The sequence below is a fragment of the Parasteatoda tepidariorum genome, chromosome 11 (assembly GCF_982258835.1).
Source record: "Parasteatoda tepidariorum strain Cologne lab strain chromosome 11, Ptep-v5.0, whole genome shotgun sequence".
In the NCBI taxonomy this organism is placed as follows: domain Eukaryota; kingdom Metazoa; phylum Arthropoda; class Arachnida; order Araneae; family Theridiidae; genus Parasteatoda; species Parasteatoda tepidariorum.
In genome coordinates, this window is record NC_141765.1 from 15,195,913 (window position 1) to 15,220,156 (window position 24,244).

At 26.8% G+C, this 24,244-nt stretch overlaps 1 protein-coding gene across 7 annotated transcripts in view; it reads left to right on the top strand.

Moving 5' to 3' along the window:
* LOC107453844 (mesoderm induction early response protein 1) overlaps positions 1 to 22,885 on the top strand; it is a 43,064-nt gene extending 20,179 nt beyond the window's left edge. For 4 of the 7 annotated variants that reach the window (XM_016070812.4, XM_016070815.4, XM_071187779.2 and 1 more), the window contains 5 exons: positions 1,756 to 1,853; positions 1,927 to 2,008; positions 9,997 to 10,109; positions 18,122 to 18,249; positions 20,997 to 22,885. In XM_016070812.4, the coding sequence (XP_015926298.1) occupies positions 1,756 to 1,853; positions 1,927 to 2,008; positions 9,997 to 10,109; positions 18,122 to 18,249; positions 20,997 to 21,546 (971 nt within the window). In that variant the 3' untranslated portion in view covers positions 21,547 to 22,885. The remainder of the gene's footprint in view (positions 1 to 1,755; positions 1,854 to 1,926; positions 2,009 to 9,996; positions 10,110 to 18,121; positions 18,250 to 20,996) is intronic. The other 3 variants (XM_016070814.4, XM_016070816.4, XM_071187780.2) reach the window with 1 other exon arrangement.
* The last annotated feature ends 1,359 nt before the right edge of the window (positions 22,886 to 24,244 follow it).

The following is a 24,244-nucleotide window of genomic DNA, read 5'->3' on the forward strand; positions in this document are numbered from 1 at the left end:
CAATTTTTATAGATGAAAACTTTTAATAAGTTATAAAATAAGGTTATTATTTTGGCTCCTATATTATTCATAACTATATGCATGCCTACTCCAGATCCAAACTATTCAGAGCAATTATAGATTTTTATGTGTGGTTGTAATGCGCTTGGAACAGCTCTCTTTATTGGTCTTGCAATGTTATAACAAATCATTACAGTGTTGTTTTACAGAATAAAAAGTTGTAGTATAATTTGAAATTTTTTTTTTTTGTCATCATTCTCTTTTCATGCCCAGTAATACCCCCACATAAGGTCCTCAGTCTTATTCTCCACTCTTTCCTGCTAGCTGAAGTTACTCTTACTTTTTTCCAACTGATCCATCCAACCTCATTTCTCACTTTTTTCCATCATCCTAGGCCAAATTAGTTTTGACATGTCCTCTTTGTCGTGTTCCCTCTAATGTACAGTTGAAGGTGACACTAGGAATTCTATCTCTATCCAATCTTAATATGTAGCCGTTAAAGCTCCTTTTTCTAATTTTAATTTCTTTATTTATGTGTTTTATTTGTATTGTTATTGGTAATATTTTGTAATTTTCACATGATTTGTTATATTTCTTTTCCGTTGTGTCTTAACTTTTTCTTTGTACACTTTATATTCTAATAAAGTATTCCAATAGAATACTGAAAAACAGTATGTCCAGAATAATGTTACAACCCACTAAAGCGAGGAAATAGTTCCATGGTGAGCAGAAATCTCTCAGAAAGGGAGAGCTATTGCATATGCACATTTTTTCATTTGTGAGTTGCCGAAGAGAATGTAACATAGCATCGCGACACTTTCTATTGAGCTTACTTTCTGAATGACTAATTGTAATTATCATTCACTATACAGCAAAAATTAGATGACACTGCAAACAAAAAGTTTCTATCAATTTCCAATTTAGCATGATTCAGATATATTTTTTTTAATAATTTACAACAATGAAGAAGATGTTTTATTAAACCATGCAAAGATTAAGCTTTAAGAAATAAAATGTAAAAGATATTTTCTGATTTGTTTTTTGATAAATTTGAATTAAAATGTCAGTAATATTGAAACTTATCACAAAAATTACAATTAAAAAATAAATGAATATAAATTACTTGAAGTGTGAACAAAATGAAAAAGCAATAACAAAAAAACTTAAAAAATAAGGTTGAAATGGAGTTTTGCTCAACTCTGAAAAATATTAAAAAAATAGAAATTGGGAGGCCAAACATGTAAATTAAATTATAACATAATAAAAAATTTCTTGGAAAAAATCATTTAATTTTTTTTGCACTATTACTTAAATAAAGGGGAAGATCAATATATCTAAAATCTATACATAAAAGTGCTTAACAAGTTTATAAATGTAATAATATAATTTACCATCTGAAATTTTTGTAACAAAAGTTTGATTTCTTTTCAATATAAAACCAAATGAAGCTTGAAACTTTATTTTATTCTACATAAAATAAACTTCGTTGTGGCATTGTTAAAGAAACTTACAAACCTTTTTCTCTAAGTTAGCAATCATTGAGAAATATTGCTTTTTTTAAAAACTTTCTTTGTGAAAAGCTATTTAAACTGTAGAAAAAAAACATGAAGGTGATGTATAAATCACTAAGCAAATCTATTAGCGAACAATGGGGAATAGTGTTTAAATTTTTAACTAACACATATGTATTTTAATATGATGTTTATTTTAATAAAAATTGAAATGTATATTTTTGATTGTAATTCTAACCTGTAGTTGAAGATTATTTGCGTCAGTGCCGTCAACCCAAAGGGACCAATGGAAGTAATATAGGTACTGTGCCTACAGGAGGCCATGTTCGAGATGATGAGCAGGTATGCATGTTAATTTAAATCTAAAAAGAATTTTTGTTCTTACATTCTCTTATAATAAAAATATTTTTATTAGGCATTATTTCTATTGTTACAATGTGGGCATAACAAAGAGGAAGCTTTAAGAAGGCGGCGTATGCAGCCCTGCCCTGTTCCTGGTAAGCTTTTTTTTTCTTTATAGGACTCGTAATTATTATTTTTGTAAACAGTACAAGTAAGTGTAATTATAGTGGCTGCCCCCCCCCCCTCATGGCAGAAACGCGGTGATATTATCGTAGAGCGTTGCAGAGTTCTTGCAGAAAGATTTTTCTTTTAAAAAGAAAAGAAAATTCCTTTTCTTTTCTACAGAAGTTTACACGTAATATTTGAATCATGCATTTAGACAATCACTTTTTGACGCGCTTAATTTACGCTGATAGTATTGTAAATCGATCATCGATGTAATATTTCGATTGTATTTTTGCCAGTTATTCATATTGATTTTCACGTGGTTTTTAAATTTCTTGATATATTTCGATCAATATGGAAAGTTCAAATCGTGCATTTAAGTATTTATTTTTTAAGGCAATTATTTTATCCATTTTTTGGAAGTTATTGCTATTGATTTCTCAATAGTTTTTAAATCCGATTTTTTTTATACAATATTACAATTATTTATTATGCATTTAAGTTTTTTTTGTAAACGCAGAGCTTTTGTTAATTATTTATTAAATTAAATTAGTAATTATTCATTGTTAATTAGTAGTTAAAAATTAAATTAGTACCATATATGTTAGTTACTATTAAAAGTATATTGCAGAAACATTTTAGTGCTTGCAAGTTTTCGTCGCAGATAGCTTGAAAAATTCTGCCACAGGGGTGGCTGCTATTTTATTAAATTCGCTGATAAGAAAAATATGAAAAATCAAAATGATGATTTGTCAAAATGCTTTAGATTTTTTAAGATTTTACTGCTACTGATTTATGAAATGCTTTTTTAACAAAATTCTATCCTCTTTTGAATGTTAATGTCATTTATGCTAGTGGGAAAAACCTTTTCTATCTATTCTTTAGGCACTATTTAAAACTTTTATTAAAGTGGACCTTATAATTTTTTTCCTCTTACTCCTTTTTTTTACCATGCAAACCTTGATATCACAAACTTTGATAACCTAAATTTTTCGATATCACTAAAAAAAGTGATTTCCCAATACATTGTCTATGTTAGTAATAAAATGGCTTTTTTAGTCAAGTCTTGATGCACTTTTGATTTCGCTAAATATTTTTTGGTCACTTTTTCTTTTTTTTTCTTCCAAATTTCTGAAGAATTTAAAATGTGTTCTTGAACTCCAGTTTTTCAAGGCTGTTTTTGAATAAATTTTAAATCATTTCTTGAACCCTAATTAAATTTGCCTCATATGTTCCACAAGAAGTTATTTGAATCATCAATCAGTAATGAAGTAGACATGCAAGATATATGTGCCTAGATAATAATATCTGCTCATAAGATTAAAAAGAATTTAATGTAATGAATTCAAAAGAAATTAACATTTATGAGGAAGTAGTTATTGTGGGCTGCAAAGTAGTCGTATGTTGTGATTGGAAGAATTGTAAATATTAAACTAAGTTAAAATATTAAAAGATCATTAGAAAAAAAGATGAAACAGAATTTTTGCAAAATATAAAATCAGACAAAGAAGCAAAGATATTGACATCGTTTGAAGTAATTATTTTAAAAGTAAATACTCGTTATACAGTTATTATTATGTTAACTAAAATCTTAAAATTATTTAAAATTCAACTAAAATATTCAATTTTGAGAGTCTCAGACTTTTTGATTTTTCCCTTTGAGTATGTGATATCCTGATTTGACTGTATTTTAAAAAAAAATGCTTTAATTTTATAAAATATGAAAACAAAACAACTTATTCCTTATGTAATTCCTTATTCTAAGGATTGTTTATTTTGCATATATACATTGATTTTATTATAAAAATAAGGTTGCAACAATATAATTGGACATAATATGTACTATGGCTATAATACCTAAAACAAATATGGCTATAATACCTATGCCAAAAGTCAAAAGAGCATATATGCGCTTTTGGCATAGTGACCTGAAATTTTTTGTGCATATCTGTAAGTATATTGCTAATGTATGAGTTAATAATTTAGTGCAGCAGTTCCCAACCTTCTTAGTTATGCAGACCGCATGCACTGTTTTATCATAATTTAATGATTTGATGACTAACTGGACAAGCTAGCCTAATCATTAAATTACTATAAAACAGCATTTTTGAGCCTATTTTAATTGAGCTCTTGACAATAACTAATTGCAACTAATAACTAAGGCCTGGTTGGGCCCATGTCAAAGAGATTGTGGGTTCGATCCCTGCCGGCCGAAGACTTCCGTGTAGTAAATGGTGACTGGCGCACGTCACAATATGTCGGGTCACTAAGCCCTCCATATCCCATAACATATCAAAACCTCTGGGGGTACTGATCTTGGAACTCCTTTGTCTTCTGAATTGGGATCAAAATTACAAGGCTACGGAGTTATACTTTAGTAGTCGTAAACCCAGAATTGGGTCGGCTGTTCAACGACCATTATAAAATAAAATTGAAATAATAGTAACATGGAGCCATGATGACTCAGGGGATAGAATGTTTGCATTCCGATGAGGTGAACCCAGGTTCGAATTCCAACAATAGCTGGTCGATAAGAATTCTGTGTCCGGCTCGCGCTGACCACAGTGCTGACTTAAAATATCCTCAGTAGTAGACGGAACATGGGTTTAGAGTCTCCTTGCCATCAGGCTAACCGTTGGTTTCCCTTTACATGTAACGCAAATGTGGGTCAGTTCCATCAAAAAGTCCTCCACGAAGGCAAATTTCTCCTAATACTTAGTCCAGGTATTCTTTTGACTTTTGGATTGGGTTCAAAATTGCAAGGCTATGGAGTTAAACTTTAGAAGTCGTAAACCCAAAAAATAGGGTTGGCTGTTCAACGACAGTTATAAAATAAAATATATAGTAACATAAAATGAAAATATTTTTGAAAAATAGTCCAAGTTTAAAGGCACACGGACAACATGTCAACAATAGGAAATCACCCCTAGCAGCGTGAGATCACATTTCTGGTCATGGTTTCCTAGGAAATTCTTATGACATGCCCTATCCTCAAAGAAGTTTGTCGCGACATTTACGGGACACCCTGTATATATATATGTGTATAATGTGCACACATCAGCAATTGGAAAAAGATTCTGTGCTAGAAGAACTTTTAAGATAATAACTTTATCGTATTCACTTAGTAGTTCAAACTATAAGAAAACTCAAAAGTGTTTTAAAAAAAACCTTTATGAATGCGGCCTTCCACTAGAAGGTTAATGCACCAGTTTGTATATAATATATATAATATATAACCAGTTATATATATAATATATATATATATATATATATATATATATATATATATATATATATATATATGTATATATGTATGTATACATATATGTATATATAAATATATATACTGTCCAGCTATTGTCTGGTGGAACTAATAAATCTTTCTTTTTTCACTTAAATTTTTGATTTAAGGAAATCAAAAACTAAAACTTGAAAACAAAATTTAACGTTTTATTCTTAAAATTATTTCAGGATTTTTTAAGTTAGTAGTCAAATGCAAATAAAATCAACAGTATGTCAAATGCAAATAAAATCAACTCAATCATTCTTAATTTTTTTGTTAAATTGATTGTGTGTCGAATTCAGAATGAATTAACTGACACAACCAAATCAAATCCTACAGTGCATGTGAGATTAGATTTGAAGCCAAATTATTTATTTTTTACGTATTTATCAATATGATACATTAAATACATAATAAGATGGTGCAAAATTATCTATAATTGTACATTTAGTCAGATCAGGCAGAATTGTCTCTGATATTTAAAGATTAAATAAGAAAGAAAATAGATCACGGCTGTAGTTTTAACATTTTCTGCTTAAAGAAGTTTATCAAAAATAAATAAATATTATAATTATAAATAAATTTCGATTTTTTAATTTATTTATTTATTTTTTGCATTGGAATTTACTGAAGAAATATAATTTATGTTTTCATTTAGGAATTTTTACACAGTCCGATTTTTGAAGATGTTTTTTATTTCGGAATTTGTAAATTATATTATTTTTATTATTTCAAAGTTGATTTAGTCAAAAATTATTATACTTATTATATTGGACAAATTTTGCAAAAATATAATTTAGTCTGTCTTCAACTCAAACAGTTATGTTAATTTTAAAACTAAAAATATTTTGTGGTATATTTATTTTCTTGTTTTTAGAAATTCAAGTGACACAAGACTCTAGAATAATTGATCTGTCATTGAGTATGCCACAATACACTACAGAACACAATCGATGATTATCAATAAATACAAAATAAATTGCCCTGAATAATCCGGAGCATTACTGATATTTAATAATGTTGCAAACTTTCCTCAACTTTTTTCGAAAACTGAGTCACAATCAAATGTATTATTTGATATGTATTCCTATTTTCATAAAGAATTATTTGAATCTTGTTGGAGATTTCATTAGTGTTTCTGAAATTTCATTATTTTCAAATATCAGAATTATGTTTTATTGTATTTATAACAGTTTATGGTATGTAATATTTTCTTTTTTATTTGTTTTATCCTTTTGAGTATTAAAATAAAACTCCCCCTTCAGAAAAAAAAAATTCACAAATGTCCAAGCATTGTTTTAGGACAGCATCTGATTCAAGATGATTTACGAAAATTTTTATAATTTACAAACATGATTTTTAAAGCAAATATTAATTTTTTTAATGGGTTGCAATGCATTATTCTTTTAATTTTATTTTATAAAGTATTTTATCTTAATTTTCTGATATTACATTTTTTACTTTGCACTTTCAGTTATAATTTTGAAGCACATCCTGTTTAATTATTTTTTTTATGAAATACTTTTTTGGCTGTTAAAAATTCAAAAAATCGTAATCTGGGAGACTTAGGTTACTTGATTAACTATTGGCAGTTATTAAAAATTTGACCAGCAAAAAATTAAATTCATTTTTTTTAAAGTTATTATTTATTTATTTATTTTACAATAACAGCAATAAGAATCTCACAAGGCTTGAAAGGTTGACAATTTGATTGCAGGCAGTTGCAAAATACTTATATTAGCTTCCACTTTCATATTAAAATTTGAAAACTAAAATTGTTGCTTTATTTTGTATAGATGTAGTAGAAATAAAGTATTTTTGTATTACTATAAGTAAATGATAAAGCTAAAAAAGCATGGCAAAGTTAAGAAAGTAATTTTTTTTTCATTAATCAGATATGGGTTTAAAAAACTAAATCTACGGCTCCATTTTAATATTCATTTCATATTTACGTTATGATCCATCTTTGACTTAATTACATTTTTAAAAATAAATCTATAATTTTTATTTTATATTGGTTGCTTTTATTAAAACTTGTTATTATCAAGTTTATCATTTCATACCTGCCAAGTCTATTGTTTTTTAAGGAAGACTTCTGTATTTTACGACTATCTCCTGTTTACTTGTATATTCTCAAATTTATTATGCATAATATGCATAAATTATAGCTAGACAATTAGATTATGCTAACTTTTTTTTAATACGAGATGAATTTTCTATACGAGATCTTAGAATGTTATTATTTTAAATGTAGTCGCTAAAATTTTATGAAATTCATTTCTTTGATTTATAATAAATCCCTATCAAATTTTTAAAAAATCCCCTTCTCCAAAAAATTTTTTAAAAAAATATGTAAATATTTTTCTATATAATAAATTCTATTTTTATTACTTTTAATTTTGGGTATCACTTTAAACATAGCTGTAAATGTCAAATAGAGTGCATATAAATGAAATACAATTGTGTACATACTGCAATTTTTGCTAAAATCTAAACAAATTAAATTTTTTCTGTAAATTGGGACATAATCTGTATAGTTGAAAAAATAAAGTCATGATGTATCATTACTACTTAACAACTTTTTTTTTATTTCTTTTAAACAAATTCAATTTTTATTGTATTATTTGATAGCTTCAATACCATTGTGTGCACAGAATAAGTTTTAAAAAAAAAGTGGAATTAGACAAAAATAATTTTTAAAATAAATATGATAAATAATTCATGCTTTAAAGAATCTGTTTACCTCCATCATTCACTTTAGTAATTATCTTGTATTTTAGTAATTATCTCTCTTCTTCCTCTCACTCGCAACATTTTTATATGATCCTTAATACTTATTCCCAAATAATTCACCATAAACCAAGATATTTTTTAGCTAACTGTCTTTATACTGAAGTAAATTTTTGGTCTACAGTGGAGGTTATTATTTTTTAGTGCTTAAAATTTTCAGTTTTTTGGATTACTTAGAAATTACTTTTATTTTAAAAATTCTCCCTTTTGTGTTTTCGTTAATTTGTTTTAACCCTCTTTTCTGATGCATGAACTTCAAGTTTAATGAAGGAAAGTAGAGCAGTTCACTTTTATAACATTTCTTTAAATACAAGGGGAGAAAAACAAACTGTAGAGAATCAAACCTTTCTTACTGATTTCTATTCTCTGTAGTACTAACATTTCCTTATTTTGTTTTTTTCATTTCAAATTGCTTACTAATCTTTTTTTTTTCTGTAAATAAATGCTTTTCTTTTTTGATTCTTAACTTTACATAAGTATTGCATGTTTTTCTTTAGGAGATTGAAAGTAGACTTAATCTCATTTTTTCCTTTCCAAAATACTAAGCTGTCTATTTTTTATGTATTTGTTCCTTTTGTGCTATGAGTATTATCCCCTATATTTAAGACAAAGTTTTATAAAATTTTTAACTGAAGTTTTTATTGTAAGTATTAATAAATATATGATAAGTATATATAAAAAGAAATACTATATAATAATAAGTAATATACAATAATAAGTAATATGTACTAAGAAAGTATAAATAAATGTACCACATCAATCAATTCACTTTCCACATCCAGTAAAACACACATACTTACTCATATTCATGGTATATCTCACTCAGTTTTCGATTAAAAAAAATTATTTTATTTGAAACACATTGGAAAATTAATAATATTAAAGACTTCAATTTAAAATTTTTGTGATTATGGATATTTTCTACATATATAATTTTTTCTTTAATTGCTTTTTCAGATATTTTATTTATCACTATCAGAGTTAGTAATTAGTGTTTGCTGTTCATATTTTACCACCCGAAATCCTATTTTCAGTTGTGTTTTTAACATCATCATCTGTGGATTAAAAAAAATTTTTTTTTAATCTTTTTACTAATTAGTGTTAAAAAAAACTATTTAAGGGGTTACATATTTAATATTACAATCTGCCAATACTTTTTTTCCGAAGTTTTTAATCAATCCCAGTCAAAATTCTAGGCGAGAGCTTTTGGAAACTTTCATCACTAGGCTCAACCAGCCAGGAATGATAATAGAAAAATAGTTTTTTAAAATACTCTATTTTCAATGTAAGTAAATACAACATTTCAAAAACTAACACACTAATATATAATGAAATATTTCATTTTTGAGCTCAACGAATTTTACAAGGTTTTTTTATTTTATCCAAAATATATGTTTACATGCAACTTTGCCAAAATGTACACTTTTTTCTTCAAATTTGTCAATCTAGAAAAAGTGTAAAATTTCAATATGAGCCGTGCTTAGGTTTAGAAAAATTGCATCATCCCTAAAAGTTCTTTTAAAATTCAGTTCCTAATGGATAAATTAAAATAAGCTAAAAGTTTTATAAAATGATGCTCAAACTTACGCTTTAAATTAAATAATTCCTTAGTTACAGTAAAGGAAATTTTTTCTATAAAAATCATGCCCTTTTTTCCTTTTAACAATCACAATTCCCTAACTGCTTTTTTCTTTTTTCAATCCACTTTAGATTAGATAAAAAAAAAAAAGACTTTTTTTAATTTGAAAATTTGACACCCAGATTGATCATGTCTCCTTTTACTTTTTTATTTTTTTAATATCTCTGATCATGACATTTAATATAAAATTTATGCTTATCTCTGATATTTGTTTTTGTTGAAATATTCTATTATACTTTGTTTCTAAGAATGTGTTTTTCTCTTAGTTTGTATTTCTTTTAAAGATACCATGAGTTTATGGTCTGAAGATGAATGTAGAAGCTTTGAAGCTGGAATAAAGCTCTACGGAAAAGACTTTCATTTAATACAGCTTAATAAAGTATGATATTTTTAAAGCATCCCTTCTTTAGTGTTCTGTTACATTTTTATACTGCTAAATCTATGAATAATTAATTGTTTTTGATAATATTGACATTAACAATAAAGTTTGAAATAAATAATCTTAACGTCTGTTAAAATTATTTTTAAGTTAAATTAATTTTTAATAAAATCAGAATATAATTTTTTAATATTACCTTTTAGCATATTTAATTCAAACAGCTTATTGCTGATATATTTAAATTATATGAAAGAAATTGGTTTCCTAATAAGTAATTGCCACATTTGTTATATGACAAAACATTTTATTTACATTTTGAGAAAACGAAGGTAATTTTTTTTCCAAATTAAATGAGAATCTTATGGGAAACTCCTAAAAAATCTCTAAGGAGTCATTGCATTTCAAATTAGTCACCATCATGACAAAAAAATTTTTCTAAAATTTGGTATGAAGTCATGGTTAGCATGGTTTATGAAGTCATGGTTAGCATCTGTGCTAATTTTTAAATTTTTATTATAAAAATCACTCAGATAAAAACATAATAGATCAATTTTTAAAAAAAATGACAAACATGCATAGAAATGGCTACAAATTTTTCTATGAATGTAGTGGTGTGAAAATTCAAAATTTGTTGTAAAACTTAGGCCTTTTTATTCATCCCTTTGTATGAGTTTCAAGATCATTTATAATTTGGTCTTGAATATTACAAAGCATGCCTTTTTTAAAAATTATTGAACAAAAAAAAAATTTTTTTCTCAAATATTTTACACACCTAATATGCTAATTATTTAATTTTAACTCTTAATCAAGCTGCAAACATAAAAAGGTACTTTCTTTGAACTAATATACTTATAAAAAAAAAAAAAAAAAAAACTTAATTATTGACAATGTAGGGGTTAATCATAATCTGGAAATTGTGGATCCCAATGGTTTAGTATGAAGAAAAAATGAAATTTTATGTACTTTAAGGTTTTACTTTTTTTATAAAATTACTTTTATCTTAAAGCTAATTATCTCAATCAAAATATTTTGCAGCCATTTATAAAACTCATACAGTGCACAAAATAAAAAGAAAGAAAAACTCTAAATAATTTATATTCTGTTGATCAGAATTTTTCGAATTACTTACCAATCTTAATGGTTCAAAGCGATGACCTCAAATGTGCTATTAATTAATTCAGGTTATATTTTGTTACGAAATCTGACACAAAAAATTTTTCTCTCTAAATAAACATATTTTTTTTGTTGGATTTTTGACCATAAGAATGTGAGAGGAGGGGCGGCTGCAGTCAGAAAAATATCAATGAAATTTTTGGCTCCTTAATCCTTACTTTATTTTTTGAATATTTTGCTATATCTAGGGATGTTTTTAGGCAAATCTAAAAACTTTTTACTCAAAATTATGAAATTAATTTCAGATAATTCCACGCATAAAATAATTTTCAATAATTGTTTTTTATTTTAATAATGGTTGAAAAAAAATTTGCTCCACTTTAAACTGTACTTATAAATTACAAAATATGGATGAAATTGATCAAATGGTTCTTGAGAAATAAAAGTTACTTCTTTTAGAAGTAATGTCTTTTTAAAATTTTATTGCACCAATTTCATTCAAATTTTATGTTTTGTCACTTAAATTATAGTTTAAAATAGCATGATATGGTATCCTATAATTTGGAAAATTTTCGATCATTTTTATATCAAGTAATTTTTAAAAAGATTATTTTTAATACAAAATTATCTTTAAATAACATGCAAAAAGTGAAATCAACATTAAGGGTGCAAAACTTATCTCAGTTCTCCTGACCAACTCTGGGGACTATTATTTTCCAGATGCAAGCTACCTCCTGCAGCTTTTTGATGTTCAAAATTCCAAATCCTTGAAAAAATGGAGCTTTTAATGTATTATGTGATATTTTGTATCAAAAAATTAATTTCTATGTGAAAACACAGAAGAAAAAACTCAAAATAGTTACTTTTGGATTAGTCAGAAGTTCCATCTATGAAGATTTACCCATAATTATTTAAATTTCCTTATCAAAATTATAGTCTTGCTGTTGAGTAATGAAAATTATGGTTTTTGAGAATTTTCATAATAGCCTGTTTAAAATAAGACCTTTTTACCCTTAACCACTGAGAGTTACGGAATTTGGATCTTTGCAGCTAATCTACAATTTTTTTTCTTCTACTAAAGCAATTCTATAAATAAAAAATGAAAAGCATTTGGTACAAATGAAAGTAAAAATAAAAAAAAGCAAAGAAATGTGCTTTTGATTTCCTCCAACTAATTTATTTTAGATTAATAAAGGTTAAGGGGCAAGGATACAACTAGCATCTGTTTCAGAAGAATGGTTGTGGTTTTATTTTCGTCTTTTCTAAGCGAAGGTTTTGTTTGTTTGTATAATAAGTTTTTTTTTCTTTTAATGCATGGATAAATATTAAAAAAACTTTGAGAATGCTTACCAAGTATGTTAAAAGAATCTTTAATAGCAAAAACGCAAAAAGTTTGTGAGTGGGATTCATTGTCCATGTATTTCTAGGTTGCAACCATTCAAAATAGAGCAGTGGTATAGCTAGAGAGGGCAAGAGGGGACATTTCCCCCCAAGGGCGGTCTCAGAGGGGCCTCAAACTTATGTGGCATAATTGAAGAGAAATTTCTAAACAAATACACTTCTTTCTAATTACAGACCCCAAAGACACTTTAAACGCTTCAGCATTCTTAACCGAAATGCTTTCTCTAACGTTTTACCCGATATACCTAAAAAATTGAATCGAGTAAACCACCAGCCAATTATAGTAGTTTTCGTTGTGCCTAGTTTTTTTAAAAACAAAATGAGATATTGAGAAAATGTATTTAGAATTACAGTTTCTCATATTTATAAAAACCCTAAGTGTAATAAAAACTAAATTGGAAAGATACCCGCTATTAAAAATTCAAACAAAACATATGAAAATTTTTGTAGTTATTACTAACTATGTTTTAAAAAACACCTTTAAGTTTGTAAAGTATGATTCATTTATAATTCTCATTATTCATTTATAGTGGTCATTTTATAATCCAATGCACATTACAGTGAGTTTCAGTTTTTATATGCTATGCAATTTAAAATGGCCTCAAAGAGCATAATCCTAATTTGATGTCACATTGTAAGGGGGTGCAACATCCCTGAAGGATAGTTACAAATATTTGAAACTTAAAAAATGTATATATACATGAAATTCCATGAAAGAGAAGAATTATTGAAGAATATATTGCCTCTTATTATTGAAGAATTTATTGCCTCTTTTCTTGAGTTGTAATACTTTTTTTCAACTGGAAAAAAATATATGTATATAGAATTCACATTGTTTAAGGCAATTGAAGATTTACTAATGAGAAATGTTAAAAGTTTGATTGAACAAACATATAGCAATAGTGCATCTAAGAGTTATTAATTAGGTGAGAAAAAATCATACAGATGTTTGCCCAACTCTTGAACTGAGATTTAATCTTCTCTTTTTTTAACTTAATAAACAATGTTTTTTATCACACCTGTGTCAAGATGAAATTGAGAGGTCAATGCCTCATGGGAAAATAAAGACAAAACGAAGAGATTTATACCAGGGTGCATAGCGTTTTTAAAAAGTGCTTAAAGGTGCTTATTTCCGTTTTTAAAAGCCCTTAAAGGTGCTTTTTCATTGGGTGTTTTTAAAAAGTGCTTAATTTTCCCTTTTTCAAAATGAGATTTTTCCTTTACTATGTTGATTTTCGCTTCGAATTAAGCAAAAAGACAGTTCACATTGTTCTATTCAATGTTTTCACAATTAATTCAACCTCATTCTATATCGCCGTATTGTCAGTCTGTAGCGTATGAAACGCCATTCGTTTTACATGGTTGAAAATTTCATGATTTTTGACAATTGTCAAAATCAATGCCAAAAGTTTTTTTTTTTTTGACATGACTGATAAAACAAGATAAACCGTTAATTGTCAAAAACGTTCCAACCCTGCCTAAAGTCCTTAAAAATATTTTTTGAGTGCTTAAAAGGTGCTTATTTTTAGTTGAATAATTTGGCTATGTACGCTGTATAAAGATGCCTCCCTGCAACCATCTTATCACATTAAAAAAAAAAGCATAACATACATTTAAATATAAAATTACATGAGGAAGTATTTTTAGTGATTCAAATGAAAGATGCTAAAAAGGCAATATGGCCTAATTTTAATTTAACCAAACATTTAATTTTATCATTTTATGATGAAATTTCAGTGCTGTATAATTTTTAATTTAGTACCTTTACCTAAGTGTTACTTTTTGTTAGTATGCTTAATGCTATTAATACAAGCTAATTATGCTTGTATTATAAACTTATCTAGAATTAAGTAATGTATACACCTTGAATTTACTGTAATTTCAATTTCATAAGCACTCGTATATTTCTGTGTTATTGTACTTCTAATTACTAGTATAGCATATTGGCACCTCTGGTTTCTCAAAGGGAGACAAATATTTTATTGTATTATATTTAACAAGTGCCCCTATTCTTAATGCATGCCTTTATTAATTTATCTTCTGCAATTTCTAACTAATTTGGATGAGCCAATAAATGTCTCTTTTACTACCTTTTCTTCTAAACAGCCATTTTTTTAAATCAAAACTGTGTCAAGGTGAGATTAAAAGGTCAATGCCTCAGGAGATAATAAAAAAATAGCAGAAGATAGGTAATGGGCTTTGCTTTTCTTAGAATTATTCACGGTTTGAGGAAAAACTGGTTAAGTGCTAGGAGGCATAGTTCTCTTTTTCTGTGAAGCGAAGAAGGCTTGTTTCTTTACTTATATGTGACATAAGAGAGTATTATTACTTTTATTATATAGAACAGTATTTTGTCATCATATTTCTAAAATTTATTTAAACTATTTTAATTTTATACATATTAAGCATGTTGATGTTGTAATTTTACTACCGAGTTTTGTACCGATTGTAATAAGTACTTTACTATTTGTACTGTTCAACCAACTCCTTAAAATTCCCCAGTTTTCATTAAAATTTATGGGACTTAGTTGGTATTTTATGGTATTCAAGAACCTTTTGTTCAAAATAGTTTGGAAGGGTCATAATATTTTGAAAAAGACTTACTTTAGGGTTATGATTACTTAAGTTTAACTGATATTATTTTATATTTTCTACTTCATGAAGAAAAAAAAAGAAAACTGCAAATAATGATTTTAAACTGAACTCTGCAATTAGGACAGGTGAATTGAAGTTTAAAAATATTTTTTAAAAATTTTATACACATTCAATTAAGAAAAAAGCAAGACAATTAAATCTTGTTTTACCATAAAATGATTTTAGTATTGTTTGAATTCACTTTCTTTTGAAATAGTTTAAAAACCCATTGAATAATAATTAAAAAATAAACTAATTGAGCCCAAAACTGTCTTTTTTAGTTTATTATTATTTATTTAGTTTTGCAATAGGGAATAAGTTATAAATAAAAAGTCTACAATTTTCAAAACATCTGGGTATTAATATTAGGGCTCAAAAATATTATAGACTAAATATTTTTAAGTAACATATTTAGCCTTTCAAAAGAGGTCCAAAATGTGCTATGACATTTTTTGAATTTTAAATTTAGCTCCCACACTAAACAAGCTTCTTTACTTACAATCACTTTAGCTCCCACACTAATGGCCCTTAAAAATTAACTACTTGATATCAGAATTGTGACTTTTTTGTGTAATTTTATACAAAGCCAGATGAAAGTAATTTTCCACTGTATTTTGGATTTATTTACGTATGATAACAATAGAGCAAAAATAACCAAAATAGCCATTTTGGAAAAAGGAAAGATATAGAGTCATTCGTATGTTTAGTAAATTTGTCATTTTATTATAAAATTTTTAGCTTGGGCAATTTTAAAATATAAATCTAAATTTCTTAAAAAGAATTATATGCATACCTGTCATTCTAAATTTCATCAAAACTAGGTCAGATAAGTTTTAACTCTCTTTTAGCACTACCTGAAAAGACACTCTTCTTTCATTCTCTGAAAGAGTGCAAATTCACCGCAACAGAAAAAATCGTCTTGTTTTCTTATTAGATTATTCACTATTATATTCTGCTATTAGTACTATTCTCTATTGTTTATATTGTGTATGTCACTTTAGCAATCTAAAAGGTATAGACTAAGGAATAGGGTGAGCATAAATCTGCATTTCTAAAGTTTTTTTTTATTTTTGAAAACTATTCACTTTTTTTTTGTTACGTAAAAGAATAAAAATAAATTTAAATGATTAATCAATTATTAAAATATGGAAAAAAATTTAGTTTTAAAATATGCAAAAAACATTTGTTACTTAGTTAAATGGAATTTATTTGAAATACGAAAGTAAATTATCCTTTAAATATTATAGTAGTTAAAATTGTGATTAACAGGTTGAATGTGCTTTATGTAAAATAAAACCTAAATGCCTGTAAAATACTTTCCTTATTATGCACAAAAATTTTTGATTTATAATGGAACTTACAAAAGATACTAAAAAAATAAAGGTTGTTAATAAGTGAAATAGAAAAAAAATTTAGTTTCAATTTAGAGATTTTATTTGTCATTCCAACTTAATGAAGATTTAAAAACAATTAATGACCTTTTTTACAGTGACAAAGTATTGAAACTTGAGTTACCTTAAGGTATTGATAAAAAATGACTTGCTGATGAAGATAATATGATGAGCATTAAAAAGAAATGTTCATCAGCATTTTAGTAATATCATGAGAGTTTGCAAGTCATGAATCTTCATAGGATATTTCCTTTTCCAAACAGAATGCAGAAATTCAGAAGAGTAGTCAAATGTGACAGTCCACTATATGTTTTGAATTATAGTAGGAAACATTTTTATTCCACAAAATTAGTAGCAGCTTTAGGTAAAAGTTAATTGCATATGAGATACTCTGCTGCATGCAACAATCAAAACCCTTGAATGTAATATTGACTTTCACATAACGAAATAAGATATGCTCCAGAGTCAATGAACATAAAAAAAATAAACAAAATTTTATTATAGTAATTTTTCATAAAATTAAAAACTTATAAGATGTACCAAAATATTGGAAAATACGTCTGGTAAACATTAGCTACATGCTATCTAGAATAATGGAATTGGTGCACTGGAGAAACCTGTTGTGACAACAATTAGAACTTCTCTGACCATTAATATCAGCTTTATCAATAGTATAATCAAATACCTGTAATTAGGATATATCACTTCTGATGATTGAAGCTCATATTTTTAGTTTATATAACACTTTTCTGAAAAATCGGCACAAATAAAACTAATTTTCAGTGTCTCAAGTGTTGATATTTAGAAAAATATGTACTAAGTAATCGAGGTAGAGGAAAGGAAAAAGTGAATACTTCATTTCACGAGAACAACCACAGATAATCACTGATATTATCATAATATAAATTTTTCAGTAGACAAGTTTTGGCATTCCGTTTATATATTTATATTTTTTTTTCAAATCTTGAATATGAGCAGAAATTCAAATTACCCAAACAAAATTTATCTCCAAAAAATAGTTAAGTAAATTTTTGAAGTAGTTTTTAATAACTATATAAAAAAATCGTAGTCAACTGCATTTGTAATAAAGTAATCACAGTTAACAATCGAAATGTAGTTTTTCGAGCACTGACCAATTGTAATATCCTTTAATAGTATATGGATTATAATGTTGAAATATAAAGAATACCCTAATATTCATACTGTTGAAAAATGTTATGCCTTTTGGTTTTAAAGAGCTAAATGAAATACTTTTATCAGCTGTTGTAAGTTAGGTTCCTTGCTATCGAAAAAAAAACATTTTGTGTTTTTCTTGCTGATTTGCTAGTATGAATTCTAAATTGTTTATGAACTTAACTACAATTGAGGTTAAATTTTCTTTGAGTTGGAATATTTTCCTGTATCAGTTCCATGATTTATTCAAAAGTTTTAATTTCACTTGGAATTTTTAAAATATGTTAATTATCTATTTAGGTTCGAACAAGAGCTGTGAGTGAACTTGTCCAATTTTACTATTTGTGGAAGAAAACAGAAAGACATGATGTATTTGCTAGTAAAAATAGAATTGAAAAGAAAAAATATGCTTTACATCCGGGAACAACGTAAGTTAGCTTTTCTAATTAGATAACCTGCATTGTATTTATGTTTAAATTACTTCACTGTATAACATTTTTGCTGTTTGATAAGAGGTATTTATGCAAATTATTCTAAAGGATAATAGTACAAATGAGGCAAAAAAAAAAATTTTAGATGGAGTTTTGTAGTTTCACTTGTTCATACTTTTGCTTGTAAGTTTCTCCCACTCTCTCGTGTTATTCCTGGTTTTAATGTTTTACCAAATTTCCTAAAATTGTGGGGGGGGGGAAGCATAATTTTTTTTTTCATTTTACTCTATTAGTTATATAATTCAGAATTTAATCAAGTAATATTGCTAGTAATAAATGAGACTTGAGTATGAAGTAAATTTTAAAAAAATTTTCTTTTTTCATTTAAAGTATTATCAGTTGGAAATTTTCTTTTTTGAACTCCCAATTTTTTTTTCATTGTATTATTGAGAACTTTCCCTTTTGAAATAACTTTAAAAATATCTTTTATTAAGAAATTTTTTTAAAGATTACATGTTATTTAAAATTTTGTTACAACTGTCTAAAATGAGTTTAATATATTTTGCTATTGTGAATGTTACCTTTAATGTCTAATAACACTGCTAATGTCTTACAAGTTATCTAATTTCTTAACACCATTGACAAGCACAAAGTGTTGCATTCAATTGCAATTTGTATGTAGTTATTAGTGTAATATTTTTTTTTGTATTTTGTTTTAAAGGAAATTTTGATATTCCCTGTGCATGGTATAATATATATATATATATATATTCATTGCTGCACAATGGTTCTCACATTTACTGAATTTTTTCCTTTGCTTGCTGGGAGTTATGTTTATGCACTGCCTTTGACTATTTTTAGGTACAAATAGAATCAATATCAGAAGCAAAAATTCGTAATAAATTTCAATATCTGGTTTTAAACTATCTTTTCCCTTAACCCTTGGCTGGGCTGAAAAATTTATTCAAAAAAGCCATTATGGTTAAGAAAAGCCATACAAATTGTGGTCATTATATATATGTCCATACTAAAGCCATCTGCTTTATACTTTGAATAGTTTAAAGTGTTAATGCTTATGGTTTTTAAAATTTTTTTATCACCACTATATAAAAATAAATCAAGCATGTCTGGATCATTTTCAGAAAAGTGGTCATTTAATATCCCAGGAGTCCTGAAAACATAATTTTGGAAAAGCAAAATGTAGTCGAAACTATCAATATTATTTAGTTACACATATGAACTGTTACTATTTGCTTATTGGAATTCAAATATATCTTTGATATTTTTTTAAGCAAAATATCATTCCCTCACTGCGTCCTCATTCACTCATGTAAATAAATAAAAATATTTATTTTTGAAATCACTTCATGTATATTTAAATAATTTGTAAATAAAATTTATTAAATATACTTAAATAAAATTTTATCCATCATAGTAACTTTATTTTCTATCCATCTAAAAAAAATTAGAACATTTTTAATTCTGTCTCTGGCAATAGGCATTATTTCCTCACAAAATAATTAATCTGTTTTTATATAATCAGTAAATAGCAGCACATGGCTTATTCTAGTCAAATCTAGTTTGTATAGTAACAAAGAAAAGAGGTCATTTTGTTTTTAATTGGAGTACATTCTATTGTGAATAGAGCATGACTTACAAGTATTTGATTAATGTAAATATTTTTATTGCATGTCATTCCCTCTTTTATTATAAAATTAATGAAAAGAAATAATATTTTTGTTATATTTATAAAAATATGTCTATAAGTATCTATATATTTAGTGTTTGAAAATGCAACTAAGTGTAATAATTTTTTAATAAAATGGTTTATGGTAGACATATATTCTTTCCTCAATTAGGGTTGCCAATCCACAGGGAAAACCTGGAGAATACAGGGAATTTAGAAATCACCTGAAATAATAGGGAAAATGCAGGGAATTTGGAGTTTTTCTTTAGAAACTGGGAAAATACAGGGAATATTGTTTATTTTTGTCTTTTAAAAAATGGTGACCTCTCAAAGCCCAATCTATGGAATATATAAGGATGATATTTCAGCTATACTAAACTATTTCATTTACTATAACATTATTTAAGTATGTTCAGCTGTTCCTTTTTTAGTCTATGTGTTTCGAGCAATTAAAACTAGTATAGTTAGCCCAATATAGCTCATACACGAGTACAGTAATTCGTTCTTCTTAATACGTTGTGTATAATACTTACAGGGAAAACACAGGGAATTTTTTTTCCAGATTTGAGTGGCAACCCTGTACTTTTCTAATTATTAGAAATAATTATTTTCCCAAGAAACTATCTGTTACAGTGTAGTGTTTGCTGTTTTTTATTAAATGTGGTATGTATGGGGAAAATGTTAAAGTTATTATTTTTTTTTAATTAATTTTTTATGAACTATTTTTTTCTGAAAATGAGCCATATATACATGTAAGTATATTTAATCATAGTTTTTTTTTTTTTTTTTTTTTTTGTGCCTTTGGCAAATTAGATTTTTTTTTATCTATTTCAATTATCCTTTTTTCACTACCACTTTGGAAATTTATCCTAAGGACAAGAAACAGTTGGCAGGTAAGTAACATGTGCAATGAATGTATAGGCAAACCAGTTAAGTTAGGAAAAATGTTGAATTTATTTTAAGTTAACAGTTTTAATCTCTTGAATGAATTAGAAGAATGACAATGTATTTTTACTATCGTTTTAATGAATTCTGCTTTTTCAAAATGATTGTTTAGGGATTTTATGGATCGATTTTTGGATGAGCAAGAAAATCCCTCCAGCAACAGAGATAGATCTTCAAGCCCAAGTTCAAGAATTCCCATTTATGATGAAAATAAAAAACTTACTCCTGTCACCAGTCCAGAAACAAATGCTGACAGTTCTACCCCTGAGCTGAGTATGCAAAGTCTTGATAATCTTGATGGACCTTCCAGCACAAGTACATTTAGTACTGGTACAATAAGTAATAGTGCAGAATGTGAAAACTCTCCAAATAAAAACCAATCTGCTAATCCTAGTGACTCAAGCAGAGATTATATAAATGGTGATGATAAGGTATCTAGTACGACACCAGCATTGCCAAAAGAAGGCAATTCAATTTGTCTAAATTTAGAAACTTTAGCTGTTAATGAAAACATACCACAACAAGTTGAGTCTGAGAAAACTAGACAAGTCACGCCGCCCAGTAATGTCAGTTGTTCTCATGTTTTGAATGATGTGTCAAGATTTCATGAGGATTGCAATTTCAGGTTTGACATTGAAAAAGATAATGAGTCTCTTGACTAGAGAAATAGGTTTTGATGCATCATTGAACATTGATTCATTTATAACTAAAATTGTTTCTGTGTACATAATGCTGAAATATTTCACGTTCATCATTGAGATTTTTATACATTGACTTATATAATGCATTTATATATAAAAAAAATGTATATTTAAGAACCTTTTCTGTAAGTAAAATGCAAAGTACATTTTCTATATTGTATAGACATATAAAGAGAAACTAAATCTATAAAGTTTGAAAGAGTATGTGAATGGAGTGGCAAGCCAGCTGAGCATTAACATGCAATAATTGCATCTGTGGTAGAAAATGTATGCTTATATTCTAAAGCTTCAAATCAAACTAAAAACAATGTGCATTAACAAAACCATGCTTATTACTATTGTTGGTTTACATGATATTTTTTCATCTTTAATTATCACAAATAATTTTTTTGTTTTGTTGAATCTACAGAATTATAACTGCAGAGTTTTATTATTTTATTTTAAGCTTTGTATCATTTCACATCACTTAAAGTATAATTTAAAGCATCACTAATTTTATTTTTAATATAATGAAATTAAGAAATACATCAAAGTTTGATTTACACCAAGGTTTGATTTTCACTGCATCTTTTGTTTATGTGAACTATTTGTGTGTTTTAGATTATAACACTTAGATTTATATTATTTTTATACACATTATCATAGTCAGGACTATTTTTAAATCTTAAAAGAAATTTTGTTTTCTTTTTACTGACATTATCTTCCAGGGGTGATTGTATTTCGTAGGTATCCCGGAATTCTGGGTTTTTCATATTATCCTTTCAGGTCTAAAAATTAGGAACAGGACATATGATTTTTCTGGGAATATCGCATTTCTCAAGACCATTGGTTCTTGAACTTTCGCTAATCAAAAACTTTTAATCTGACAAAATTTTCGCTAATTTCCTCTAACAAGACACTTCCATACTTGCGATTCTTTTAGTTTGGTGGATTTTTGCCATTTTGAATATTTTAAACTGCGCCAGAATACGCTAATATCACAATTCCTTTCATGCGGTTTAAATATCAAGCATCAATTTTCGTATTTACCTCATTTAAGTTACACGTTGGGATTTGTATTCACATAGCTAAAAAATCTTACATAGCGATTCGTATTCATGCAATTTAAAAAATTCAACATTGCGATTCATACTCATTCGATTATTAAAATCCAATGTTGCAATACTTGTAAGCCCTGGGGCAAAATGTTTTCGGCCTTTATGCGACAGATCTCTCTAGACCCGATATCTTTCTGCAAGGTACTTATAATAATAATTATTCTAATTAAAAGTGATAAAAACATTGTGTTAACGAAGAAAAATATTCTATTTTTATAAAATTAATTTTACATCTTTGAGGGGGGGAACACACTAATTATTCCCTTTTTTGTGAATCATCACATTAAAGAAAAATTTGTTATAATTCCTCAATTCCGCTGCAGTAACTACCGAAAAAAAAAGATTGACAACGAAATCATGTAAATCGGAACTTTTGAAAAGGGTTACTCATGCATGTTTCGTTTCGAGATTCGGTTGTTGTAATAAATATTGGATTTTAAAAACAAAATGAAAATCAATTTCAACTCTAAAATACAATTAAAACTATGAATTTACGATATTATTTGCATAAATTGTGATTTGCATCAGAAAATAATTATTTAAATGCGTGATTACATGCAGAAATAATATACACTAAGAAATAACTAGAATTTTAAAAAACCTGTAGAAATTGGTATAGCTAGCAATAACTGCTGAAAAAATTTTGAAATCGTCGCATTAAAAGAGCAAATTATCAAATAGGCGATAATGAGTTTCACATGTAATAAAATTGTTTTAAAAAAACGTTGAGGATCTTTTTTAAATGTGGAAATTCGTAGCAATAACTATCGAAAGAACGATTGAAATACCTTATGGATCAACGATGATATTGGGCATGTTAAAAAGTGATTTCTTGCATCCGGGATTCGAACCTTGCATGCCGTAATAATATTGCCATTTTTCAACAAAAAAATAACAAGAATATCAATAATAGTATCCGAGCAATAAAAACCGCAGATTTTATTAAATAAATAAATAAAAAATAGAGAATATAAATTTTTAGCAATAATTGCCAAGGAAAAAAGGGATCAAAACACTACATATATTATTTCTTAAATGAGAATAGAAAAATCATGAGCATTTCTGTCCCCTCTGATACGTGAGAAAGTCACCTTTTGAATGTAATTCTGCAGAGGAAAAAAAAATTCTTTCTACAATTTTTGCAGAAAAGAAAATCATAATTTTTTACTTCACAAAAGAAAAATCTTCCTGCAAGAACTAAGTAACATTCTGCCACACAGCTTGTAACAACCAAGATTTTTCTTAATTAGTTACTATTAATGTGTGATTTTTATCATTGGTAGGTAATTTAATTATAGATTTTATTTTTTTTTTAAAATAAATAAATAAATATGGAAGGTATATAAATTGATATGTATGGTATATAAATTTATATTGATATTTTGCACAGAAAATTTTCAGGGTTTTTCACTTTGTGTCACCAATCACCCCTGATCTTCTTTAAAATAACTTTCTACCTTAACAGGATATGTCTGATTAGATTAGTCACAGTTGAATTAATTTGAGAATCAAGTTTATTTTTTAGAAATTATTTCTAAATCTATAAAAAACAAAATGCTAAT